Here is a 26112-nt window from a genome sequence, read left to right as displayed (position 1 = left end):
AAGTGGGCTGGCAATTACGATTATCAATGGGATTTTCTTTATTGCAATTTTCGAAGTATCCAAGGGAAATTACTTTCCGAAACCACACACATAGGCCAGAACTAGTTAAAGGAACCATGTAACTATAAGTTACTGTTGGCCAAAGCGCGTTTTATTCGAGAAAACAGACTTGAAATATCTTACCCGATTAACCCATTCGCCATGATGGAATCGTTGTAATTGCAATTACGATTATTATTTTAATTTCAGTGACTAAAGAACTATATAAACATGTCATATAAGGTAGTCTCATAATAAAAATTTCACTATTAGCCATGTTTGGCGATTCGGTAAAATCATAAATGGTTAAATTCGTTCTGAAATACACCGTACATTCGTTACAATACATGTCCAATCGGTTATTCGGAACATTGTCTTTTCGTTTGAATATTGTACAAATGATAAATAATCTGCTTTGAATCTATTATTTAGATATATCATAAAAAAAATAGGAAGAAACATACAAAAATCGTCTTTTTCTTACCTTAGTTACTAGTAAATAACATTATCAGCGCATTTAACTTCCGCAATGTGCGTTAAAAATAGATATTAATGTAATAATCAGTACCTTTAAAGCAAGTTGTGGGTCAAATAAAACAATCAATTATCCCATTTAGATTGCAATTGTCACGCTATCTGAATGCCATCACAGTGATACAATTCATTAATTTAATCTTAACATACCGTGTCGGTATTTGCTCTGGAAACTATAATATGGCAGGTAAGCGAAGTTTAGCAGATGTGCAGTTCCTAAAGTTTCATAAAATCAGCAGATGATACCAGTGCAAAGTGGGAGGACGATTAACCTTTAAAATATTGATTCAATAGTGTGAGTACATCCACATTTCCCGTATCTCGTTCTCCATGTATTTAAAAAAAAGTTCTACCCTCTTAAAATTGTTTCAACAATTCTTGAATTGATGTGGAACTACTGTTTTCTAAGGATTTTCAGCACTTACTGATAATAATAAAAACAAAACAGAAAAAAACGTATGTTATGGGAAGCCCAAAAAGTCATTCAGATGGAAAACCGAATAGATGGTGCTCATTGCCACCGTGATATAGAATGTGAGGATTCATCAAATTCGATTCAGAGGTTTTAAGAGGGGTTATAAATTAGAAGATGTACCCCTGGTCGACCAATGAGTAAGTCAGTGTACCGCCACCCTGTAAATCATTCAGATGGAAAAACAAAATGACATCACGTGATAAAAAATGAATGAAGCTTCATCAAATCCATTCAGCGGTTTTAGAAGAGTTCCTTTTGATAAGAACTGGGGACGGACGAACGACTGGTGGATAGCACGATCAAATATATACCACCCACTTTTCAAGAAGTGGTACAATTAAAGGAATAATCTCAACATATACTCTAGCAGTAAAATTTAAGCTTAATCATCTTGAAGAATTGTATTTTATTTGAAAACTAAGTGGTCCCTAATGAATGGTCCAGACGAGTGTACAATATTGCATTGAAACATATGCCGCACTCGAAATTTCATTGATTTGACATCAAGTAAATTATTACGTTTCAATGTTGATTACTGTGCGTTTAAAAATGCACACCTATTAGGTTTACATGTGAAATCTTACATTTCAGTAAAATTATATTGAAGCATAACCGTGACTCATTGGCGAAAAATAAAGAAGAGAGACGAATTCATCAGAGAAAAACTAGAGCAGAAGGTTACTCAAATAGTGGAAATTGGGTGATATTATAGCGGAATCATCATATATAGGGTTGTAAAACAATGCTGATAATATACAATTTTCAATGAAGAAATGCTACAAAATATAAGAATTAATTCAGTATAAGAGCCAAGGATGACAGCCATTCGGTGAAACATTGTTTATTGAAGAACAACCATACCCACTAAAAAGCAAAAAAATAAGAGCAAAAATGACTTTAATGAATACAACTAAAACCATAAAGAGCAACATAAGGCATCCTTGGATTGTGTGAATAACTCAAGTCAAATACCAATATCAAAATGGCATTCAGAGAAAAAATTCCATGCTGAATTTTTTCCTAAATTTCGTTCCACATAAATCAACTTATCTGAAGTACTAGTAGCTTTTGTCCTGTTGCAGAAAGGTTTTTGATATGTCACATATAATTTTTCAGCAAATATGGTACGATATAAACAATATGGATATGTTTGGTATAAACTTCGACCCTGAACATAAACTTTGTGAAATCGGTATGGATACTGCATAAAATGCAGTAAAGTGTGTTCCTATTTTGCCAACTAAACCTTCTATGAAGTTCATTCACAGAAAGTGGAGCAAAAATGTGTAAATTCTGAAAAATTGGTCAAACACACTTGATTGCATGTGTCAACAACTTGAATATTTAGACCATAAAAGCCTACTGTATAAATACAATATTTAAAAAAAAAATATTTAGAAGAATGTTGCTGATTTGCCCAGATCGAAATAAAAACACCGCAAACCTAATTTCGTAAAAAAAAATGGAATAAAATAAAAGACAGTTGCTAAATGTAAAAAAAAAAGTAAATTTCTTTTAATGTGAATATCTATTAGATAAAAAAGACAAAACAAAAGCAATTAAGCCCTTGTAAGTTAATAGAAATAAAAGAAAATGTCAGGACAATGCTAATCCCTAAACTAGCACACATTTGTAAAACTACATAATATAGCAAGAGTAGGCAAGGTGTCAAAGAGAAGATAACCCCACCCGGATGAAAATGTCAGCCCAAAGCCACCCATTTGTCATAATATACATGCAAATACGAGGAAACCTATGTTTATGAATGAGTTAAAATGAAATGCAGAGTATATGTATAACATTACACTGAACATAGAAATGCCTTCCAAGAAAATAAAACAAGAGGCTCCCAAGAGCCTGAATCACTCACCTGGTTAATTTCTTTTCCTTTCAAGGGCAATAACTCTAACAAGGAGTTGTCCTACAATTTTGACTCAAAGAAGACTTTGGTAAGACTTATCATAAGGATTATTTCATCAATTGAAAGTTTTTATCTTTTATATTTTTTTAAGTATTGGCTGAAAACTGCTAAAAACATTATTTTTTGCTTTCAAGGGCAATTACTCTAACAAGGAGTTGTCCAACAATTTTGACTCAAAGTAGAAAGTAGACTTTGGTAGATCTTTTCAGCAATCGAAAGTTTCTTCCCGTCTTAACTTTATTCACCTTTCAAGGGCAATAACTCTAACAAGGAGTAGTCCGACAACTTTGATCCAATGCATACTTTTGAAGGCCTTATAATAAGAATCATTTGGCAATTATAAGAATATAGCTAAGCCTAATGATTTTGAAGATATATATGCTAAAAACTGTCTGACCTCTTATGTTCTATTATTAGTAACAGTGGCCATGTTTTCGACAGATCAAAAATCCCCACATCACTGTTGTTCAGAATACCCTAAGGAACATTCACACAAAGTTTAGTTCAAATTGGTCCTGTAGTGTCAGAGGAAAAGAGTTTTGAAAAATTGTTAATGACAACAGATGATGACAATGGACGCCAAGTGATGGCAATAGCTCACATGGCCTTTGGCCAGGTGAACTAAAAAGCAGGAATTAATGCTAACCAAATATAAACAGATAAAAACACGGCTCATTTATTTCATTCCAAATAAAGAACCTTGTGTGCATGCTGACATACCCCATATGCCTCATATTGGACCTACAGTCTCAGAAAGTGTCTCCCTAAATGGATCTCGATGACAAATCAATTCCATCCAGCCTTTCCTGGTTTTCTACACTTTATCAACTTTTTTTATAATTTCGGACAAAAACATGGTGCTACCTAGGTAACAATCATAAATCCATGACTGTTATCTAAGTCCAACTCAATAAGAAGTAGTGCCTCTCAATCATTTGCTGTGAAAATCAACCATATCCAATTTAAGGTAGATCATACCTATTTCAAAAAGCATTATTTTCTGTCATCTTTCAAAATCATACAGAAGTACATATTTTCTATCTGCAAATAGGGCTTGAAACAATATAAAAAAATTCTTTAAATTTTTTTTAAATGTTTGGCATAAAAATATATGTGGTAAAATTACAAAAAAATGGGGAGATAATTGGTGGGAAAATGTTCTATTGAAATAAAATGTGATTAATTTTTTAAATATTACAAGAAAAAAAGTTCAGTGACCCCTAAATTTTTTTTGAAATATGAAAGAATGTCAGATTAGTGTTCTTTATGTAAATTATAAAAAAAAATTATATAAGTTTTTTAATAAATTGTTTGAGAAATTTTGAAAATTCTCAACACATTCTATATGTATATAAAATATTGTAAAATATTGCTCAATTTTGGGCTTTATTATCTCAAAATTAGGTTCGGTGACCAGTGTTTTTTATATTTAAATTCTGAAGTATGTTCATTTAAGGTCATCTTTAATAAGAAAAATAACTTAAAATATTAGGCATGATCTACCAAAATGGTAACCAACACAGTTAGGAGAAAATCAGATAAAAACAAAATGCAGTATCTGCATGACAATAAGTAATACCAAGCAGGTCGTCAAAACCATTACACCCTTCTCAACTCTATTGTGTAGTGAATAATAACCTCATCTGATGGATATCGTATTTTTCAGGGAAAAACATGATAAGAAAAATACAAAAGCACTGAATAGAAATGAATGAAAATAAATAATTTATTTAGTTAAAACTTTGATAAATGCATCTTTAGGAACACTAATTTGTCCAATCATTCTCATTTTCTTCTTCCCCTCTGCTTGTCTCTTTAATAACTTCTGTTTTCTGGATATATCTCCTCCATACTGAAAAAAAACCATGTATATTTAAATTATATGATTTTAAGCATTACCTATGAGGGACTGAGCTATCTGTACTCAAAATGCACTGCAATATTAACATTTTTGTCTATTATTTCTAGACTAATCGGAGCATGCAAGACTATTTATAGCACACACTGTGTGTTTGTATTAAGTACAGTCCACACAAAATTCAGACAATACCAAAGGTATAAAGTGATTCATGGTGTAGAAAAACCCACCAAACAAACAATGCTTTTTTAATCTGTGTATGCTATACTATTACACAACAATAAGCAATTTTTTATTCAGATCTGCACTTTTGAGGAAATCATCATTTATCTCCCACTAAAACCAACCAAATCAAACAAAATCAAGAATGATAACTCTTACAAAGTACCAATTTCATGTACAATCAATATAATTTTTATCTCAAAAGCACAACAACCAATTGAAAAACTAAGACTGGTTATGTGATCAGTAACTGTTTCTGAACAAGAAATAAAATTGAATTTGGTGGGTTTTTGACATGCATAAATTACCTCCTGTCTGATTTTTAAAAAGACTTTATACAATAAACGATGTATTTTGGGGCACTGTGAGGGGCATTTAAATTAATCAATAACATGATGTTTTGATTTAATTCAGTTGAATAAACAATGAAGAAATTACAGCATGTTATATTTTTATTTCATGAATATGCCCCACTCTAGACATTATCCTTGGAAGGAAAGATGTTTAAGTGTCAGTCCCTGTAAGAATAAGACATTCGGTGAAAAATAGTACGAAAAAAATCATTTTGATAAAGTAGTTTGACTATTTGCACCATCAGAATCAAGGAAAACAGACAAGAATTTCCATATCATGCTGTACCATTAAGTTACAATTTCATTGAAATGCACTGAAAATGAACATTTCAAGGGCAGGTAACTCTATTAAAAACCTCATTGTTCTAAGATTCTATTGAAAAATTTCTGCACAAAGGCAGTGATACAGAGATCAAATAATAGCATCCACATATATAGAATATCACTGACCCTTCATCCCTATTAAGCTGTTCATTTGCGTTTCTTTATCTTTGTTCTTTGTTTTTGTTTCACTATTTTTCTTAATTCCATTCTTATCAAATCATGTTAGCTGTGTGACACTTAAGACAAAATGAAGACAATCATTGCTGTTTTCCCAAAATATCATATATGATATAAAGCCAAAGAAGTTACATGTGTGATAACAATTAATTTTGTGCTAAACAGACTGTATGATTAAATACAACTACTCTTTCAATATAACATACAATACTAAGATAGAAAACACCACAATAAATGTCATGATAATAAGGCATAGTCATTTTTGTATTCTCCAACTGGTGACACTTTTAGAATACTTACACATTTGGCAGTGACATCTTTCCTGAATGGTTTGATATCATCCCTGGCTAAAATAGTTTTCCCTACACAAGCCTGTACAGCTACCTTAAAAAGCTGTCTAGGTATGGCCTCACATAGTTTAGTCACTACCGTCCTCCCAACCTGTCTGGCCTTAGTCACATGACTTATCATAGTCATTTCATCCAACTCTTTACCATTTAGCAGAAATTCAATCTATAACAAATGAAAATCAAAATCCCTGAGTAAAACTATACTGGACTTCTGTTCAATTCTATTATTGATCTCATCAATTTTTTTAATTGTTCATTTCACAAGTCAATGTGGTCGCTTACCCTACCGGTACACCTGGTCCATGCTCCCAGTTTTTAGTGGAGTCCGAGTTGCTCATTTGCTTTTGTTACTTTGTATGTATGATTTTAGTTACTTTATGTTCTTTGTTGTGAATGTCTGTTTTCCATGTCTGGTCTTTGTCTCTGGATTACATTCTTTTGATTACTGCTATAACCTCGGTTCCCTTGATTACTCTTTCTTCTTGTTACTGATCTAAAACTTATGGTTTATTCACTTTATACACTTATTTTAATTTCCAAATAATTAAGTCTTCCTTGTTGAAAAGTGTCACATTGCTACTGTATGGAGAATTTGTTTATGCTGATGTTTAATTTTAAGTAAGTATAAATTATATTTTAGGTGAAAAGAATATTGACAAATGGACAGCTGGGTTAAAGTGATAACTATAAAAGCACTTACATGATGGCCCAAGCTTAATAGAAAAGCACACCATCTGCATGCATCTTTACTGTTATAGCAAAGAAATTTACATGTAATTATCTTAAAATGGGGAGATAACAAATGACTTGCTAATTGTAATTACCTTTACTAGATCTGAGGGCCTATAACCACTATCTTCATAGTCAAAACTGAAATGTATTTGAACGACTCACACATCAGTGATACAAACATCTGTAACTACACCATTCTATGCACTCAGCAAAACAGGTTATTCATACCTTAGGATTATTGCTCCCAATTTTATCCAAGAACAGTAATGTGATCAGATTAATAATTTTTTGTAACATGATATACTAAATTTTTAAGTTGATGCCAATCACACAACAATTTTAGGTGAACTCATACATCAATGTGATCATTTCTGATAGCTAAACAGTTTTAAGAAATATATTCACTAACAAATTACTTTACCATGTTCGACACATCTTAATAAGTTGAAAAAAATCGCTTTAAAAATTAAAATCCAAAAAATAACATAATATTGTTCCTTCATTAATGCTACTGCATGATACATGTATTTTAAGTTGTCTATCAGTTCTATGTAAGTGTAGAAAAAAGAAACTATTTGTTACTATGTTTTATTCCTAACTGTCGCTAAAACTTTTTTTTTTCATTTCAAATGCAATGTAGTACTATCAAATACACACTAAATCTTTAAAATGTACCCACATTTTTAACCAAAAACATCACAGACATGAAGATTTTACCTACATGTAAAATGTACATTCTTAACCTTACCTAGCATAGCCTGAAGTGACACTTTTTAATTTATCAAAAAAGTCCAATAAAATTTCACTGAGGGGGAAAATGACCTTAAACATTATTCTGGTGTCATCAATGTAGCTCTGGTCAACTATCTCTCCTCTCCTGTCCTGTTATACAAAATGCATAATTGGAGCTTTTTAAGGCATATCATATATATCATGCTGTCTAGGTATATTTATATATAAATATTTCAATGTGTATGGATTCATACTGTTCTGATTTTTAAGTACTTCAGTGTACTGCATTCTTTTGTAAACATTAGTATTAGTTTTCATCATGTTTATTTTAAGGATATTGATAGTTTCTGTCTCATCATTCAAACATGACATTATTATTCATAAATGGATTAAAGAAGTCACATATCAGATACCACTTTAAAAGCTTTAATCAATATGGTCTTCTGTGTAATTTTAAATAATCAACAAAATGTATCTATCAGTTAACAGGAAATTACACCAACAAGATACATGTTCATGTATAAACTGTATGATACCTGATACATGATATCTCATTTGCAAGGGTCTATTAATGATATTTTTTTTTAAATATGCCTAACTACAAATGTGTAACATATTCAACATGTTTAGTCTGTTTCAGAAAATATTTTCTATAAAAAAAAAAAAAAATCACAGACAACATGACTTATCTAAACCACAAATATATTTCATGTTGTATTCTTTTGATATACATAAGTCATTTAAAATTATCATTAGACTACAAACCAGAACAAAAGATCAAGTTTTTTTACACCAACACACTGTTAATTCCACATGAATTATTTACTTACCATACACAATGGTGCAATCTCTGCCATATATTCAGCTGGAGCTATAATTGTACTGTAAACCATTGGCTCATAGTACTCCTCAATAGCCTCTTTGTCAGGTAACTACAAAGACAGATAGAACACTAATAAAATGTTTTTATGTAAAACATGAATTTGCACATGTTGATTTGTTAGGTTTATCCCCGTTCATACAGGAAGTTGATAGCAGACAGCACAAAAAATTTACAGCATACATGTACGTCCCATCTGTTAGAGGCACACACCAAATCTGAAATCAATCCATTCATTTGGAGCTGAGATTTTTGTGACAAAAACTTTCTCTACCATTTCATAAAGTGAAGAATGGTTTAGTCCCACAAAAGAGGAAATTGATATAAGACAACTCCCAAAATTGCTTACGACATATGCCATACTATATAAAACCACACATCAAATTTGAAAATATAAAAATATAACCCCCCACTTTTGGTTTGCAGGGGTATAATAAATCCATCCATTTGGAGCCAAGATGATTGCAACAAAATTCAGTTGGATGGATGGACATGATGATTCCAATATGCCACCTACTTGTTGAGTGAGATATACTTTCTGAATCAAGATGGAGGGGGATGTATTTTCTTGTCTGGATTTGCTGGAGGAAGGGCGGATAGGAGCCTGATCAAACAACCCAACCCCATTACACACATCAGGAATCTCCAGTCTTTGTTATTCTTGTGTAGTTTTGAATTTTGGATTAGGAGGATAGTGTCAGGCCAATTCCTCTGGACCAATATATGTTTTTTTCTGGGGCCAGTCAAAGGCTGACTTCCGGTGTTGGAAAATCTCTCTTTATCTCATAGACTGTTTTTACCCTACTTGGAAGGGTAACTGCCTCTTTGACAAATTCCCTGTTTACATGGTTTACCCCGTTCTTCCCTAATACATGTATAGGAAGTAAGGTTGAGTATCATTATGCTTAAAACATGTAAATTCTTATGCTTTACAATCCTATATTACAAAACTGATATAATACAGTCATTTCAAAGGAATTGTTATGAAATTTTTCATTGTTTGTTTTTCTTCTTTTTTTTGTAGTATTCATCTTTTATTTTTTATTATGCTCAAATATATATGAAGAGTTGAAATAACTATTTTTAAAAGTAGGCATGTTTAGCTCAGACTTACTTACATGACAGGGATTAAGAATAGTCAACTCTTTTCCGCCGTAAAATTTTATATTTTTTTCTCCTTTTATTTTCACTGAAATATAATAAAAAAAAAACACTAACAATTTCTGAAAATTTATTGCACACATTTCGGTTATGTTGATGATCTTTTACACATAGAAATAAGCTGTCTGATAACACCAGTTAACAAATAACAAACATTATTTTAAGTCTAAATTTGACTTGAGAAATAATCAGTTCAAATCATCATACATATCTTGCCAATTTCAATTATCATACAAGCATTACTATACACGTCCGTTACCATTGGCAGATTAAAAACATACTAGGTAGTACATAGTTAAGTGAACACTATTATGGATTCTCAACATATTCAGAAATTCAATTTGAGCTATACAAACTTAAAATCTAATTAACAATTTCACAGACTTACCTTTATAAGGAACATTTGGAGCTGTAGGTATCACAGAGGCATCATATTCCTGCTCTAATCTCTGGTTAAATACATCCATGTGTAATAATCCTAAAAATCCTAGTCTAAAACCAGCACCAAGGGCAGCACTGAAAAACAGGGCATTAATGGAACATTAAGTGATACCTAGCCATGTAAAGGTGAAAAAAGGGAGATGGCAAAATGTTCAATACGGCCAATCTTGAAAATTACTTTTTAAATTTTGCTGATAATTGACCTGTATTTTATGGTACTATAAAACAAGTTTTAAAAAAGTTCATTGACCCATTCTGAAGTATCATCTGGAAACCAATGGGGGGAAGGACAGACAGATAGAGGGCAATAATCTCATGACTTTGTGTGGCAGGGTTAAAAATTTGGAAAAATAATTTATTTTATACTTCTGTTTGATATTCTGGTTATGCATGAAAATAATATTTTAAATATCATATTGCATGGAAAAAATAGCAATCTGAAGAAATTGATAATCAAACACTGCTGAAAGTGCAAGACAGAAATATCTCAGACACCCAAAGGCAGGGATTCAAGTTCTTTAGTGAGGCTCTGCTGAGTTACAGGACATTGAAAACTTACCCAAGGGTGTGTGAAATTTCCTATCTTGCACATTCAGTCAATGTTTGATCGCACTTAGTTTATTTTGTAATTAGTAGGCAAAATTCAGACCACCCTGGCCGGCCATTAATCCTTTGCATTTACACGACATTACAAATATTTTATGTGACATCTCAAATGTTTAATATCAACCAAAGATGATATCAGGAAATCCCACATACACTGTACCTATAAAAATATAAATATTTATGTATCAAAAGAAAATATTCAGCTCTCACCTGTTTGTAAATTCACTAAACTGAAACTGATTCTAAGTAGTAAAGCTAGACATACATGTACTAAAATAAAATGTCTGAACTAAGGTAAACCACATTAAAATGACAAACCTGAGATCATTTGTGACAGACACACTGGAATCATTCATGGTTAGCTTGTTAAGAGCTTGCTTCAGTGCAGTATACTCTGACTGGTCCATGGGATAGATTCCAGCAAATACCTGAAAGTCATAAAGCTATATGTCAGACAGAACATGCAAGTGAACTAAACCAGAAGCTCTTCAGAATTTCTCAAATGGAAAAATCAGAAATCTTTCAGCTGCAGTCACATTACCATGGTAAGTATTTTTAAAGGTGAAAACATTGGAAAATCAATGATGCAAGATCACTTAAATTAAGGAGAGCTAAATACAAAACAATGAAAAAATTAGAAAAAAAATACAGGCAATGCTCATTAAATTAATACCCCAATCATTCTTACAAGCACCTTCTGACCTCCAAATTCATTTGGATTAAAATCTAAAATAGGAGGTGCAGAATGGGAATATGTAATTAAGATTCTATTAAAGTTTCATTAAATTCCAACCTGTGGTGTAAGAGGAGAAAATATAAGAGTTAGGTACCCTACTGTCCCTATAATCATGAATGACAAGGTTCATGTTTTGCTCATGATAAACCTCCAAATTATTCCGAATCATAAAGTGGGAAGTGTAAAATTGGAATATGTTATAAATATTCTGTCAAAGTTTCATTAAATTCAGTGGTGTAGGGGGGAGTAATAGCTAAGAGGAGGGCAGCCATCTGTGTAACAGAATGAAGTATAGACTGACACCCCTGTCACAAAATACCTTCACTTGTGTCATAAAAATAATATAGATTAAATACCAGTCAGTAAGTTTTTATCTTATATAGGTTAAACACTATTTAGGAATGACTGATCTCATTTATAATAACATTACATTCAAAAATTTTTTTTCAGTACTAATGTTTTCTACATTTGAAGTTTATGATTTCTCATTAACATCAAGTAGAAAAGATATTTCTTACATTTGCATAAAGATTCTATACAAATGTGCATATTTTGCACATGTCATATTTATCTAATTACCCTTTGCAATAAAATCGAAACATAGCACATTGTTTTGCATGAAACAATTAAACATTATCATATATAATACAGTAGCACAAGATGAAACATGAACAAATCAAGTAAAATTTTGGTGAAAGATTATGTTTAATGATGACTATTATAACCATAACAAAGGTGTAGGAGATTATTATACCATAGGTTTAGCAGGTTTAAAACCAGGCAATGGCTCTACAGGGGATTTCTCTTGGTATAGGGTATCTCCAATCCATACATCAGTCACTGACTTCATACCTGCTACTAAGTAACCTGCCTGTCCACCATACCTACGTACAAAATTGAATACTTGTCATCAGTACTAGCTGGAAGTTCTCATAAATATACTCTTAGATGTTTTTTTTATGACTCATTCCACAAGTATAAGATGAAATCCATTGTTTATTTAATATATTCAGAACTACCTCTGGCATTTTATATTGTCACTAAATTGTAAATAAGAGTGACAAAATAGTAGCTTTGATAGATCATATGATGACTTCAGACATCACTATAACACGTGACCTGGGCCAAACTGTTCAAAACTTTATTGGCGGGGTAAATATTTATCCAATGGACAACTTTTTTATATTGAACTACAGTTAGCCAGAGTTGATTTAACTAATTTAAACAGGAAACAGTCATAATGATAAAAAAAAAATCCTTATTTTCATTTTTTTTGTTAAAATATTGAAAATCGAAAGGTTTTCTTCCCAATTACTACAGCGTATTCAATGGCCAAAATAGGAAGAGTAAGGGTTGGCAGCTCTGTGTACCATGCAAGTGATAACTCCATCCAGCACTCGCACTTTTGGTTAACTTTAGTACATTACAGAAACAGAGATAAATATTTACATACAAGATACCTGTTGAAGTTTCATCTGGGTATAGTATTCCTACATCCTGTACTTCATAGGTCTTTTTTGTGTGAGCTGATGTAACCCTGTCTCCTGTTGAAAAATTAACATAAAATTGTGAACAGTAAAATTTGATTATGAACACTCTAATCTAGAGTATCCTGCATTATATACCATTAAACTTATGCTATATTAAACTGTATACATGCAAGTTGAAATAGAAACTGCAATTTCAGATTTGTTTGGAAACAATTGCCACACAAAAGCATATTAATTAAAATAACTAATATTTTACTTGAAGCAGTCTATGTCCAAGATTTACAAAATTAGTTGAATAAAGGTGTAGTATGCAAAATCAACAAAATATGGAAGTAATCTGCCAGGCACTTTAAGTCTATGTACATAAATTGTGTTACAGACAGACAGACCTATATCATTTAATATCTTGTCCCTCTGTTGTCTTGTGACAGAATAAAAACAAGAGGCTCCCAGGAGCCTGAATCCTTCACCTGGTTGAATTTTGCCTTTCAAGGGCAATAAATTGAACAAGAAGTTGTCCAACAATTTTGACTCAAGTAAACTTTGATAGGACCTATCATAAGGGTCATTTCCGTAAATGAAAGTCTAAATCTATCATAGTTTTCAAGACCTTGGCTGAAAACTGTAAAAAAAAACCTGTCACTATCCCTAGTCAAGGGCAATAACTCTTATAAGAAGGCGTCTGACAAATTTTATACTTGAAAACTTTTGTAGTCCTAAAAATAAAGATCATTTCAGCTATTGAAAGAATTTGGCTAAACCTAACGGTTTTGGAGATATATGCGAAAAACTATTGTCTGACCCCTAAGTTCTATTTTTAGTACCAGTAGCCATGTTTTTCGACGGATCAATAAACCTCAATTCAATTCTATGCAGGGTACCCCAAGGAACACTTGTACTGAGTTTTGTTTCAATAGGTAAAATAGTGTCAGAGGAGAAGATTTTTGAAAGAAATAACATTAAAAATAACATAAAACTTTGAAAAAGGGCAATTACTCCAACATGGCTTAATAGATTACAATGAAAATTTGACCGCAGATAGATCTCATCACGCTGAACACTTTTACCCCTTTCAGATTGGGCTAAACCTAACAGTTTTAGAGATATATGCGAAAAACTCTTGTCTGACCCCTATGTTCTAGTTTCAGTAATGGCGGCCATGCTTTTCGATGGATAATAAATTTCCACATCACTTCTATGCAGTATACCCCAAGGAACATTCATGCCAAGTTTGGTTCCATTTGGTCAAGTAGTGTCAGAGGAGAAGATTTTGGAAAGAAATAACATTAAAAATAGCAAAAAATGTTGAAAAAGGGCAATAACTCCAACATGGCTTAAAAGATTAAAATGAAAATGAAATGAAATTTGAGCACAGATAGATCTCATCATGCTAAACACTTTTATCCGGTCAAAATTTGGCTAAACCTAACTGTTTTGGAGATATATGAGAAAAACTATTGTCTGACGCCTATGTTCTATTTTTAGTAACGGTGGCCATGTTTTTCGACGGATCAAAAATCTCTACATCAGTTCTATGCAGGATACCCCAAGGAACATTCATACCAAGTTTGGTTCCATTTGGTCAAGTAGTGTCAGAGGAGAAGAGTTTTGAAAAATTGTTAGTGACGACGATGGATGACTACAACAACGGAAGACGACGACAACAGATGCCAAGTAATGGCAATAGCTCACATGGCCTTCGGAAAATTCATCATTTATTGTGTGTATTCATTATTTCCATGCTACTTCAATTTTGGTGTTAGTGATAAAAAATCCTAACCAATAATGTTAAAAATTACAAACTGCTAATTTATATTATTGCAAATTTAAGTCAGCTTTTTTTAAAAGTACCTTTACTAATGGAACCTTCCTTAACACTGATATTTGTGATGGCTCCTTTGAATCTGTCATATGTAGAATCAAATACAAAGGCTTTCAATGGTTTCTCTAAATCTGTCACAGGCCTTCAATATTCAAAGTATGTCATTTTTAATTCCCAGTAAAGAATTACCAATTATTGACACATCCTGCTAACAAAACCCAACACTAAATTCAGTGATAAAAGGGAGGCAACCCTGGTGCATTCCACTATATAGGTCTCAGTATCGTATTAATTTTCCCATAGACTTCTATAGTGAAGTGCATATTTTTAGGACTTTTTAAAAAATATGTAAATTGATTCAATAAAACTTTCACTTATGTAGCATTTCTAAGGACATGTGAAAAAATTATTTCCTGCAAAGGAAATAGGGTGAGTCCACGAAGATCGGACAGAAAAGTAGTCTTGAACTATAAATAGCCATTTTCCCTACTTTCACTTTCGTTTTACACTCACCAAACCAACCTTTTCAGTGGAACATTTTTATGTTATTATGTTAGATTTTCTTTTAAAAAAGTTCTTCATCTTACAGTGTGATGTTTGTTCTATTTTATAAGTCATTGTTCATATCTTTTGACAAAACATTAGTTTGTAGAGAGGCAAAAAGAAAATGCACCATATTTTTATAGCATCCATGTTTTGACGTACACCCGCTCAGGGATGTGCAATACGATACTGGTACCTATAAATAATGAATAGTGCTAGATTCAATATAACGGTGAACATCTAATAACTATAAAATATACATGTAGCTGGTGGGTGCAATATCAGCTTTTATCTGTAATGTAGACTTGAAATGCAGTTTAACTGACATGCAAATTAAGGTAAATATAAGCTATCCAATGGATTTAGAAATACTGTACATCTGGGCTTCATAAAATGCACTAAAATTTTACATATCACATCTCTGGCTTTTCAGCAATCTACTTGGTAAATAAACAAAAACCAGTGAAAATGAAAAATAAGCATTCAGTTTCATAAAACCATCCCAATGGCAATCAGAAGTGGATTTAACAAAATGTTATAAGTGCAAAAATTTACCATAAGAAATGACGTCACAATGGTACTTTCAATTATGTCATCATCATGTACTGATATATTTATAAAATAAACAACTGATCTAAATGTCTTTAAACTAATATCAATACTATGTCATCATTATTCATGGATATTTTTACAACTTATTGCAAAATAGACGTCAAACTTAAATATCTTAAAACTAATATCTACTAACGGTGGAACTTTCTCTATCACAGTCTTTAATAAATCCTCCACTCCTGTTCCATGCTTGGCTGATATCTGTAATTATATTTCGTACAAATAATTTTTTGAAAATGTCATCATTACTTTTACAAGGTCAACAAGCAAAGTAAAAATTTACAAATTTGTCAGTAAAAATACCAAAAAAAATCATAACACTAAATCCTGATTTCTACATTCTAGGGTTCTGCACTAAAAGACATATTTTTTTATAAAACCATTCCCAAATCAAATTAATCACTAAACATTCACTTTCCTTAGCAGATCTATACTTTGGCTTGATTGACTGGAAAATATATTTCCTGTTCATGGCATAAAACATATACAGAAATTGGAATGTCTGTAACAGCAGTATCTTACCTTCAGAATATCATGTGGTTCTATATCAAATACATTTTTCATCTGTTTCTGTACAACTTCTACATTAGCTCCAGGTAGGTCAATCTTGTTTAGGACAGGTATTATTGTCAGCTCAGATTCAAAGGCCAGGTAAAAATTAGCAACTGTCTGAGCTTGGACTCCCTGGAAATGAATTTATATTCTATATTAACGTCATATAATGATTTCAAAACACTTACTACTCACAAAAATGTATGTATGTTGTGTATATAAAACTAATGAGAGAGGAAACATGTAAAAAAATCTAAACTTTACTGAATAAATGGATTTTAGAACAAATGGACATAGTTTTTATTTGCTTATTGGAGTGTCAGTTCTTATTCCCAAAATGTTTTACCAGCAAAATAGAATTTTGTGTCAGAATAACTTCCCCTGAAATTTATTTGTACATACATGTGGAAGTAAAATAGGATGTTGTATGAATGGATCAGCCTAATAGACATTACAATGATATCAATGAAAATTGACACAGACAACACAGCCACAGCTTTGATTGGTATATCAATTTAATCCTAATTCTACGAACCAAGAGTTTTGTTTAACATAAATGTTTCTTTGATCCTGGAGATATACATTGATTGAGATATTTCGGTTCTGAATAGAGACTAATTAAATTAATCTGAAATTAATACAAAGAGCAATGATACTAATACTAGACCTGATTAGCATCAACAAGCAGTATGACACCTTCACAAGCAGCCAATGATCTGGACACTTCATAGTTAAAATCTACATGACCCTAAGTATAGATAAATATAGGATAATGTTAGTTTAACTATGGAGTCAAGGAGACACAAATAACCACCAGTATCAAAGTAAATATACTCTGACATTTTCACTGTGGCATTACGATCAGTATAACACTGACAAATAACACCTATCTAAACCTACACCCCTTTTGAAATTTAAAAGATGTGTGTTTCACTTACTAAGGTTCCACATTTAATAAACGGACTTTTAAGAGTCTGTTTTAGACAGGTTTTGGGTTAAATCAGGGTTCAGACAGTTTTCACCATAGTATGTAACCAGTACTTAGCAACCATTCACAATAATTCACTAATTTAAAGCAAACATTATAAAAATGTTGATAAACTGGACTATAGTGCATTTACATGTAAATATATGTATTTCACATACATGTGAATATTGATTGTTGGGATTTAACACCCAAGCAGCAATATTTCAGCTATATTCAGGCGTGAACTGGTAATTCAGGTAAGTGTGAACATTATTATCATTTCCAGAGTAGAAAAATACAGTAATTAAACAAGTGTGTAGCCAGAAAAAAATCTTGTGTTGTTGATATTACATGTAGTTCTACATTTTTAATAATGACTCTATGGAATAATTCATCCTCTCTATCATATTGAATGATAATTATTGTACTCTCCTGAAAATTATTTAAATTCTTTTTAATGCAATTTATGTGAATCATAAATGTAGGCAGACTGCATAAAAGAGTAAAAAATCAAAAAGTAAAGTTTTAACTCCCTAAAATTCTGAAATTTATTTGTCATTTAAAAAAATGTCATCAATATATATTTTCACAGGTTTTGTGAACAGAAATAAAATGCCTCAGCAAATGGTATTTTATACATGTAATTTGAAAACCATCAAATATAAGTGGTAAATCAAGATTCATACGGCCTTTTTTTCATAAATACTGTCAGAACCTACAATTTTATGTTTTGCAAAAAATAAGCCGCTTTTTTAACTTCACCTAAAAATTTACAACATATTTGTCTTATAAAAATTTTCAAACTGACCCCATTCCTAGAGTGGGCAAATCCATTGAACAAGAAATATATTAGTGAAGACTCATCTACACTATTTGTTGTTGACAAACTAGATTGCTTTTGAACCTACAGGGGTATCTATCAGATTCAGTAGATAAATTTCACCATTGTAATCATAGAACAGGGAAGCAGTTTGAGCTTTCACAGTTATTCCTCTTTCTCTCTCAACCTGTAATTTGTCCAAAACCTGTTCATTCTTTGTAGAACTGGATATTGTTCCTAAAACAAAAGAAAGAACTTTAACTTGTATAACAATTGCCAAAAGGGTTATGTTGCTTTAAGATTAAAGTCATCAAAACAAAACTTTTATTTTGTCATCTCAAACTTGTATACATGTATCATTATTATTATGGTGTATCTAGGACCATGCATCCATTTGCAACATGAGATCAGATTTGTTCACTGTGGCAAAGTTTTCTTTTCCTCCTTTGTAAACCCTGGATGTGACCTTTAATGAGCAAATTGAGGGGGGGAGGGGTTCTAGAAATGCAAAGGACTCTTTCCATCCCAGTCACCTGGTCCATGCTCCAAGTTTCAATGAAGTCTAGATTGCTCATTTACTTATGATTCTATAGTTTGGGTGTTATTTTTGTTATTTCATGATTTTTGTTGGGCATGTCTAATTTCTTTGCCTCATGGTTATCCTTGAATTTTGTTCTTTTTTTATTCTGCTGAGTCCTGGTTCCCTTTATTTTCCGTTATTCATTATGCAACCAAATTCATTCACTTAAGTTTCTTATCTTTCATACAATTGGCCAATTGCCAATATGATGTGAACAAAGATCACATATATTTTTGTCTTAAAAGAATATTACTGCAAGCAAGTTGCAAGAACTATTAAAACTAAACTACAATGTACTCCTTAGAAAGGCATACCAAGTTAAAGCTCAGAAGCAAACTAAAAACTTGATGCATAACTAAAACAATGAAGTATACTTGTTTGTTTGTTGGGGTTTAACGTCCGAGCTGCAATATTTCAGCTATATTCAGACGATGAACATGAAATGGATGATAAAATGAACATGAAATGAAAAAAAAAAGGATGGGACACAAGGACAATAGGGTCGACAAATTTTGATCGCCACTGGAAAAAGGGGGGGATGGGTAAGGTCGGGCAATTTAGCCTCCTGTGGCGGAGCACAAAGGTTCCTACTCCTATCGAATACCACAGCAGGGTTCTTTAACGTGCGAGGAACGTGGCATCTTTCCTAACACGGTGCACCACTATGGTTTGCGGTCAGGTTTTCCGTATTATAGCCTGACAACCCCAGCATGTAACACGCCAGGGGTACCCCATTCCACCACCTGGGGCACACATCCCAGTTGCTCTGTGGGCAGAGCGCCTAGCCCCCGGCTAGGTTTCTGAGCACTATTTAGTCGCCTTATACGACAAGCTTAGCGCTGCTGCAGGCCTATTCTTTTAACACCCGGACCTGCATGAAGTATACAATGTACCTTAGACTGATGTGAGCAATGATCTAAAAATAGTGTAATACATATACGTAAAAAAAAATGGTGAGTGAAGTAAAGCTTGGACATTAAACACACAGAGATACCTAGGCTGGTGATGTGAAATGTGTGCCTAGAACAATATGACTTAGTCCTGACAATCTACGGCAGTATGTTGGTAAGTATTCTTTACAAGCCAATAAAAGGGTCTGTATAGATGATTATACATTTACCTGAGATTTCTAATAGTCTGTCTGCTAATGTGCTCTTCCCATGATCAACATGAGCTATAATACTAAAATTTCTTATCTTTTCAGCAGGAAACTCGGATAAGTCTATCTTTTTCTGAAGAAAGTAATAGAAACCAGACAATTCAGAAGATCAAGAAGAAAGTTAAGAATTTGGCATGCTTGATTTATAAAAAAATTTTGATGTTCAAAATTTAAAATACATGTATATTGAATTAATAGGACAATATGACAACTCATAATCAACCAATAATTGTATAACTATCTGCAACTAACAGTTAAATAAAATTTCTCTGATTTAACTTAGAAGCATTCTTCATAAAATGCAACCATTAACTACATACTTTATGTTGATTATGTTTCACATTATTTATTGATTATCTTATAACAAAAAATGATGGAAAACAAACCAATTTAGCATTAAGTTTTCCTGTTGTACTGAAGAATCGTGCTGAATGATCTAACAGTGTTGGAACTAGCAACCTAAAAAAGAACCCGTAAATATTTTACAGAATTGTTATTAAGACTGAAATTATCATTGTTCATTTTCCTGTTTTAGTTGTTTATCACTGTAATCATTTACAATATTAATTATATTTTATTGTTTTGTATGAGGTAGAAGCAGGTTAAAATTGTTTAAAACATGAAACTGACAGAGTTGTTTCGCCCCAAATAAGGTTCATCATTACCTTTTATTGCCTTAATTTCATCATTAATTTCCTTCTGACTTACTTACTAACATGTGTATCTAGACATATTCTAAGTCATAGCATCTCCTAAATATGAGAAAGCTGCATTCATTTTGCGTAAAATTATATCAAAAACTGGTGTGACTTTGCTGTTTTAATTTTATCATTTCTGCAGAGAGGGTGAAAATGAACTTAGGTCCTGTTAATGTTTTGAGATGTTCCCTATGTACTAAAAGAAAACTCTACTCACATTGACATGCTGGTCAATAGAAGAACAATAGCCACCTACACACAATAGGTGATTTAAACTACATGTGTAAATGAGTGGACCATATGAAGTGAATCTCTGGTGTTTGTTTATTTTTGCTCTGCAAAATTGAAAAAATTAACCCAGCAAGTCAGGTCAGTTTTTGATTTACTTTTACATAAACTTGATGTAACTTTTTCATATCTAGGGGGATGCTACGCCTTAAAATTTTTCTAGATACACAGGTTTATCTGTAGTCTGAGTGTATTTAGTAATTAATTGATACCATATTTGTCAAAAGGTAACGATGAACCTTAACACATCAAAATGAACAAAAATTCCATAAAAACTTGCAACATAATGTCTGATTGATTGGGGAATTTTCTAACATCCTTGACTACCCTTTCAGGTCTTGCATGAACAGGTATAACAATCTTTAATGCATTATATAGGAGTGACCCGAAGGGATTAAAGTCTGGGCAAAACCACTTGGTACTGAAGTGCAACTGTAACATCCAATAGTATCCTGTGTGAAATACTTTTCACAGGATAAAAATTAATATCAAATTTAATCTTGGGTATTTTATAATAGTAAAATGTTTTCAATGGCTATTGAATTGTTTCCATACTCAACCTTATGATGATTAAACAAACACATATCTGAAAAAATTTTCTTTAGAGGCATTTTAAAAAAAGTGGGTTTTTTTTTGTAGGATAAAGATTTCACAGTGTTAGGTGTTAACAATTCGGATAGTTTTTGATGTAATATGTTATCTAGGTTCTGGCTGCAAGATTGTAGCTCTTGATTTTTTTTTTTTTTGATTTTGCAATCTAACGTTTCAAAAATAGTTAGAGCCACGTTTCACAGCTATATGTTATCCAGAATGCTTTAAGATATTAATTAATATCCAGGTTGCTTTAGATATTAATTTTCATTCAGGATGTTTTCAGATATTAATAAGTACAATGTATATATCCTGGATGCTGTTTCATGGAATGTTTTACAATAGTTTTTCATCCAGGATATTATTATTAATTGATAAATATCATCCATCTTATTAAAAGTATGAATTCTGTGTACTCTATATGTGAACTAATATTAAGGGCATCAGGATAATATAAAATGCTGTACTATGAAACAATATCCTGTGTACAATTAAGAATACCTCTAGCTTTTTTCTTAATGTTTTGTTTGTTTGTTGGGTTTTAACGTCCGAGCAGCAATATTTCAGCTATATTCAGACGATGAACATGAAATGGATGATAAAATGAACATGAAATGAAAAGAAAAGGATGGGTCACAAGGATAATAGGGTCGACAAATTTTGATCGCCACTGGAAAAAGGGGGGATGGGTAAGGTCGGGCAATTTAGCCTCCTGTGGCGGAGCACAAAGGTTCCTACTCCTATCGAATACCACAGCAGGGTTCTTTAACGTGCGTGGAACGTGGCATCTTTCCCAACACAGTGCACCACTATGGTTTGCGGTCAGGTTTTCCGTATTATAGCCCGACAACCCCAGCAAGTAACACACCAGGGGTACCCCATTCCACCACCTGGGGCATACATCCCAGTTGCTCTGTGGGCAGAGCACCTGACCCCCGCTAGGTTTCTGAGCACTATTTAGTCGCCTTATACGACAAGCTTAGCGCTGCTGCAGGCCTATTCTTTTAACACCCAGACCTGCACGGGGTGCTTTTTTCATAATAAAATATTGTAAATACTGTTATTCAAGTAGTGGAAACAGTTAAAATAGGTGTGGAACTTTTTTCATAAGTAAATAATAATATTTGGTAGCAATGCCTAGATCAGCGAGTACCATGAGCTTTACTATACATGTACCATCTGTACGAGACTCGTAAAAATAATGAAGAACATTACAAGGAGGGGGTGGGTCAACCCGGATGAAAACTTTTGCTACGCAAGTGATATATTTTTATTTATATCTAAGCAGCAAGCAAAATAAATATTTCTATTTGAAAATCTGTTTTGTTAATTAATGGGAGAGTTTTTTTTTCAATAAATGAATAACTTGAACAATTTTTTTCCCCAAATTTCCAACCCCATGAGCATACCCCCTTTCCCCTCACTCTCAAAATTGTCAAGAACTTTATAGCACTTCACAATACTTTACATTTTTTATCCCTTATGGGCATCTGTAGCAACATCCATTTCAGTTTTGGCCTGTCAGATCAATCTGTAGAGATACCGGAAATATTACAGTTCTCCACGGAGTCTCGCCCTGGAGTCGCTCACTTCGCCTTCAGATGACACAAAAAGCAAAGTAAATCGCCCTCTCATTTTCAGACATCACCCATGATCGGGACTGTACACTGTCTTTTAGCAGGTTTTTGACCAGAGTTATCTCTCTTCCGATAACAATTCAAACTACAAGAAGCTTCTAGGAGCCTGAATCACTCACCTTCTTGAATTTTCCCTTTCAAAGGCAATAAATTAAACAAGAAGTTGACCAACAATTTTGACTAAAGAAGTCTTTGGTAGGACTATCACAAGATCTTTTCAACAATTGAAAGTTTATTTTAATCTATCATAGTTTTCAAGATATTGACTGAAAAATATTTAAAAAAAGTCATTTTTTCCCTTTCAAGGGCAATAACTCTTACAAGGAGTCTGAAGACTCTGGTAGTCCTAATAATATGGATCATTTCAGCTATTGAAAGAATTTGGATAAACCTAACAGTTTAGGAGATATATGTGAAAAACTACCGTCTGACCCTTCTATTCTATTTTTAGTAACAGCAGCCATGTTTTTTGACGAATCAAAAATCCCCATAACAGTTCTATGCAGTATACCCCAAGGAACATTCACACCAAGTTTGGTTTCAATCGGTCAAGTAGTGTCAGAGGAGAAGAATTTGGAAAGAAATAACATTAAAAATAGCAAAAATCGTTGAAAAAGGGCAATAACTCCATGGCTTAACGAATTAAAACCAAAATTTGACCAGACATAAATCTCATCATGCTAAACACTGTTATTGTGTCAGAATTCAGCTAAACCTAACAGTTTAGGAGATATATACGAAAAACTACTGTCTGGCCCCTATGTTCTATTTTTAGTAATGGCGGCCATGTTTTTTGATGAATCAAAAATCCCCACATCAGTTCTATGCAGGATACCCCAAGAAACATTCATACCAAGTTTGGTTCTCATTAGTCAAGTAGTTTCAGAGGAGAAGAGTTTTGTATAATTGTCAACAGAATGAACATTCTTCACTTCAGCTTACAATTATTCATGTTTACCATTCACATTTCGTTAGGAAACATGCACATTTCTCGTGTGGGGTCTTTGAACTTACATGTAAGCTAAATTTATCTCAATTGATAATGCGGTAGAAAACCCCGAAGCGTTTCATTTGACTTTATGTTTCATGACAGAACAGTTAATTCTCCATTTCAACAGAACATTTCTTAAGCTTGAGACGAGTTCGTACTGACCGCTTCAATATGTGTCAATAAAATTTCAGTCTTGATTTGTCAGTAATAAATTTTTAACATGATTATTGATACTCTCTATATCATGAGAACTACATGTATATCAAGAGACTGGATATTTTGAACAAGAAATCATTACGGATTAAGTGGGAAAAGGAAAAAAACAGAACAAATGAAAACTCCAACAGAATGTCACTGCCTGAAATTTTCTATTCCAGTGCTGCTAAAAAGGATAAAATCATTAGGAAAATGCAATGCAAGAAGCTTTGCTTTGCTCAATCATATCTTAATTTTGCTGTACTAAATTTGGTAAGGGGTAGAGGTGTAGATGGGGAATTCAATTTCATGAATATATGGTACATGATATGAGCAGGCTGATTTCATTTTGTCAAAAATATTTAGTTACTTACACATGTAGCTTAAAGAAAAAGTAACATTTATCTCAATAAAAGAAAATACATATATGAAAATGCTTGCTTATATAGTCTGCATATAAACAACAAATAACACATGATTTTAAAAAGCATTGGCAAATGATATGCATACGCATTCATTTCTCCCTGTTCATCCCCACTTCTCTCTAGTGTTACTCTGAAAGAGAAGTCACTTCTCCCTGTTTTTCACAAGTAGCTTGAGCCCTCGGATGGCGGGAATATTTTACACATATCAAGTGACATAAACAAAATTCAGACGACAGCTGCAAATTCCAAACAAGAAAATGATTGCCTTTCCTATCTTAGAAAAGCTATGTTTCAATTATGATAAAATAATCAGAGTTATATTTTTTTGTCGAGGTGGGTTAGGTTCTTGACAACAGCAACAGTGGAACAGCGGAGATACACATACGAACATCCATGTGTTTCCCAAAGTTTTTTATAAACATAATATTCACTTCTTTAAATAAGTAAAACAAATAAGAAAAAGACTTGAAATCTATCAGAAAAGATGAATTTATTTTTACAGAAACATAATCTTAACCTACATGTATATTTTTTTATGTGTTTGATTGAAGAAAATGATGAATTTTCTTCATCAGGACAGTCACTTTTTGTTATTTCCAGGACATGTCTTTTTTTCGTTAGCATACTGGGGAACCTTAAGGGAAATTTAGAAAGTACACATAATACAAAAATGTAACTGTAGAGCTCACACTGCTTCGCGGCACTCGCTATCATCCGGCTTAAAAAAAATAATGGGAAATAAATTCTACTGGATTTGATTTCATCCAGATTGTATTATGTCTCACACAACAACCTAACTATAGTCACATGAATTAATGCTACATAAAATTAAGTAGTTCAAGTGATGCCTTAGCAGATAAACACCTTAAACATCCTCGGTTGCTCAATGTCAAAATTTTCCTTTCACATCGTCTGCAAAAGAATAATGATCCAAATCTAATATTTGCAAACAACTGTGACATCTCTAGTATCTCTTTGTGAAGTAAAACATTAAACCCATTCTTAATTTACTCTTATTGCATGCAGATCACATTGTGAGGCTAATCGCTGAAAAAAAAGAAGTAAAAAATTATTTTGTTGCGGGCGCAGACATCTTGAAATGAAAACGAGGCGCAACATTTCTATTGGATATAAATATATTCCCCGAGAATTTCAAACATAAATAATAACATCAAAGGTAAATTTAACTATAGACATCTAA

At 32.5% G+C, this 26112-nt stretch overlaps 2 protein-coding genes across 3 annotated transcripts in view; both read right to left on the bottom strand.

The window, feature by feature from the left end:
* Positions 1–765, bottom strand: part of LOC148604723 (uncharacterized) — a 28735-nt gene extending 27970 nt beyond the window's left edge. The window contains exon 1 of the mRNA XM_088548444.1: positions 724–765. The gene's annotated coding sequence lies outside the window, so the exon portion shown is untranslated. The remainder of the gene's footprint in view (positions 1–723) is intronic.
* Positions 766–4677: 3912 nt separating this feature from the next.
* LOC148604722 (translation factor Guf1, mitochondrial-like) lies at positions 4678–26016 on the bottom strand. Of its 2 annotated transcripts, XM_088550532.1 has the most exons (18): positions 25776–26016; positions 20473–20545; positions 20048–20159; positions 18436–18584; positions 17228–17308; positions 16531–16692; positions 16145–16209; positions 14883–14995; positions 12995–13085; positions 12296–12425; positions 11124–11233; positions 10147–10274; positions 9716–9786; positions 8548–8649; positions 7734–7867; positions 7078–7123; positions 6204–6416; positions 4678–4821 (listed from the first exon to the last, which is right to left on the bottom strand). In XM_088550532.1, the coding sequence occupies exons 1-18, from the start codon at positions 25871–25873 to the stop codon at positions 4696–4698; spliced, it is 2004 nt and encodes a 667-aa protein (XP_088406658.1). In that variant the 5' UTR covers positions 25874–26016; the 3' UTR covers positions 4678–4695. The 2 variants fall into 2 exon arrangements, with proteins under 2 accessions (XP_088406658.1, XP_088406659.1); XM_088550533.1 differs by lacking the exon at positions 17228–17308.
* Positions 26017–26112: the final 96 nt, after the last annotated feature.

This window comes from Perna viridis, chromosome 10 (genome assembly GCF_037379345.1).
Source record: "Perna viridis isolate PV_CMFRI_1.1 ecotype Kerala chromosome 10, ASM3737934v1, whole genome shotgun sequence".
Classification (NCBI taxonomy): domain Eukaryota; kingdom Metazoa; phylum Mollusca; class Bivalvia; order Mytilida; family Mytilidae; genus Perna; species Perna viridis.
This window is presented reverse-complemented; position numbering and strand designations above follow the sequence as displayed.